Source organism: Pteropus alecto, unplaced genomic scaffold, assembly GCF_000325575.1.
Source record: "Pteropus alecto unplaced genomic scaffold, ASM32557v1 scaffold78, whole genome shotgun sequence".
Taxonomy (NCBI): domain Eukaryota; kingdom Metazoa; phylum Chordata; class Mammalia; order Chiroptera; family Pteropodidae; genus Pteropus; species Pteropus alecto.
This window is the reverse complement of record NW_006443124.1, coordinates 7,217,149-7,219,715: the sequence shown is the minus strand read 5'-3', so window position 1 is coordinate 7,219,715 and position 2,567 is coordinate 7,217,149. Positions and strand designations below refer to the sequence as shown.

The 2,567-nt window shown below is 40.9% G+C and overlaps 1 protein-coding gene across 1 annotated transcript in view; it reads right to left on the bottom strand.

The window, feature by feature from the left end:
- Nucleotides 1-2,567, bottom strand: part of KLHL3 (kelch like family member 3) — a 233,156-nt gene that overhangs the window by 35,162 nt on the left and 195,427 nt on the right. Inside the window, 1 exon segment of the mRNA XM_025040560.1 lies at nucleotides 1,740-1,856. Within this exon segment, the coding sequence (XP_024896328.1) occupies nucleotides 1,740-1,856 (117 nt within the window).

Sequence of the window (2,567 nt, the reverse complement as noted above, 5' to 3'; positions counted from 1 at the left end):
AAATGCCTAAAAAAAGCCCTTTTTAAAAAAAGGGTCTCCCACAACAGTTCTTAGGCCCATTGCCTCTGACCCCCTTTTTCTTCAGATCTAAACCCTACTTTGTCATAATAACCCAGGAACTATTTTCTAAAGTCTTTGTTAAGTTTTGGCTGTAGACATCTGATGGAGGTTGTGACTAGGGGTCTCTCAGGCCCCTTTAACTTTCCCTGGAACATAGGTCCACAGGCGGCCGTCCCTCCCGTGGAACCGAGACTGTGCTGGAGGCCAGACGGCCACCTCTACCTTTGATCAGTTTCTCCTTGGACAGTGGGAGGTCAGACTCTGACACTGGGAGCTCTGACTGGTTCAGTCCCTCCGCTTAGGGAATTTTTTCTAGACGAAGGATATGCTGCCACTAGGTGGCAGTGGGTACCATTCAAAGAGCAAAATGCAGGGCTCGGCACCTGAGAAGAATCTCTGAATCTCTGAGATTCAGAGATTCAGAGAACTTTTCTCTAATCCCTTGGCCTGTAGATAGCAGTGTCACGAGCTGAAGACTTTACAAGTGCTTGTGAGGACATTGTCTCCTCTATTACCAATAGTCGCAGTGGTTGTGACGACAGTAGTAGTATCAGCTAGAGTCACTGAACACTGGGTTGCAGGCTTTACATGGATTATCTCATTCTATCCCCAAACAATCCTATACAGGCAGGTGCAATTTTTATCAGATGAGAAGACTGAGGTTTAGAAAGATTGAGAATTTGCCCAGTGTTAGATGGCTGGCAAGTGACAGAGCTAAGCTGAAGGGCTGCTGAGCCTCTTCTTATCTTTCCTTTGCTCTTTCCATTTCTTCCAGAAACTTTCCAGGGACAGCTAAAGGCTAGTCTACTGCCTCCGTGCTTTGTTTTGTTAATGTATTTAAGTTTTAATCTCTGCATGCTTGTAAGAGTATGTAACGTCACTTAACTGTACAAAATAAGTCATGTAATAGATAAACAGAAGAGAGGGTATTAAAGATGGCAGCCTGCTTAGTGCAAGGTATGTGCTTTAGAGCCATATAGACTTGTATTTGGATCCTGACCCTGTCTCTTACCAGCTGGTGACTCCAGATAAATCCCAACCTCCATAAGCCTCAAGGCCCAAATTTGTAAAAATGGGGTTAAAATCTCTGCTCACAGGGTTATTATAAGGATTGAATGAGAAAATATGTGGCACCATGTTTTCAGAAGTAGATGAAATATGCATTCCAGGCACCTGTGAGGAATTGGTTTATACACTCCTAAATTGGACCCTAAGTTGCCTAAAACTGAGGCAAAAAGGGGGAACATGGCAACACTTTAGACATGACCCTTCTTGCTTGGTCCTCAACAATAAAAGCAGCTATTTTCAAACATTTGCTTTTCCCTGCTCCGTGCTGAACAGCTGACTTACAGATTTACAACACCTTTGGCCCCCACAACAACCCTGCTGGCCTCTATTATAATTTCCCTTCCATGGAAGAATAAACTGAGCCTTTAAGAGGTTAAATAAAAACTCCAAACTAACAAGCAATAGAGCAGAGACTGAAACCTAAGTGTCTTATTCTCAAACCGACGCAAGCCTTACACTACCGCACCTCACACTTAACCCAGTGAGGTGATGCCCACAACCCCTACAACCCAGAAAATGCCTCAACCATTCCATACAACCAAGGTTGCCCACTGCTACTCCTAGAGGCCTGGGGAAGTAGGGAATGTCTTAGTTCTTTACACAGGACTCACCTGGACTAGGTAATCCCTAGGTAGAAGAGGGAGACGGACATGTTCCATCAGTTTTGCCATGTGCTCTAAACGGGTTTCTTTCTCATAATTAATCCAGGAAATCACAGCTTCAAATACCTATAAAGAAAATCAACACAGATAACTTTACCAAAGAGACGACAGCTTTCAAACAACTTTCTCAACTTGAAAAAAGGAAAAAAAGTTAAAAGTCATCCACAAAGGTATTTAAAGTCCAATATTTAAAATAAAACAAAAATAGAAAGTCTTTGTTTACTAGCTGCTGTGAGAGAGTAATCACACACACACGTTATAATAAACCTGAGATCCCAAATGTAGAATCTTCAGGTTCATTGCAAAATAAAAATCAGTTCCAGTAGTTATTTAAGAGTAGAAATACAGAGCAATAATTCTGAACCAAATTCTATAAGGAATGCTCAAGAGGACCAGAAGCTGCAAGGGCAACGTCATCATCCCCCTCACACACACCCTTCTTTTCATTTACCTCTCCCATGTTCGGTTAATGCAAAATAAAAACAATTAAGAATATCCTCTGCCAACAGTTGATGGTAATGATGAATGGCAAAAATTTCTCCATAGATTTAATCTCTCCTTTGAGGTCAGAATTCATTTCTATACAAATCAAAACTGGGCTTGGAGAGAGCATTTGAGATCTTACTCCCTAGCATATGTTGTCAGTTTGGCTCAAATAAACTCATAAAAATTCTCTATAGGTTTGGACGTTTCTTATGTTGACATTATTATGACTATTATACTTATTATCAGACAAAATTATTATATATAAGTAAAAAAAAAATCTAGGTCTCTTAG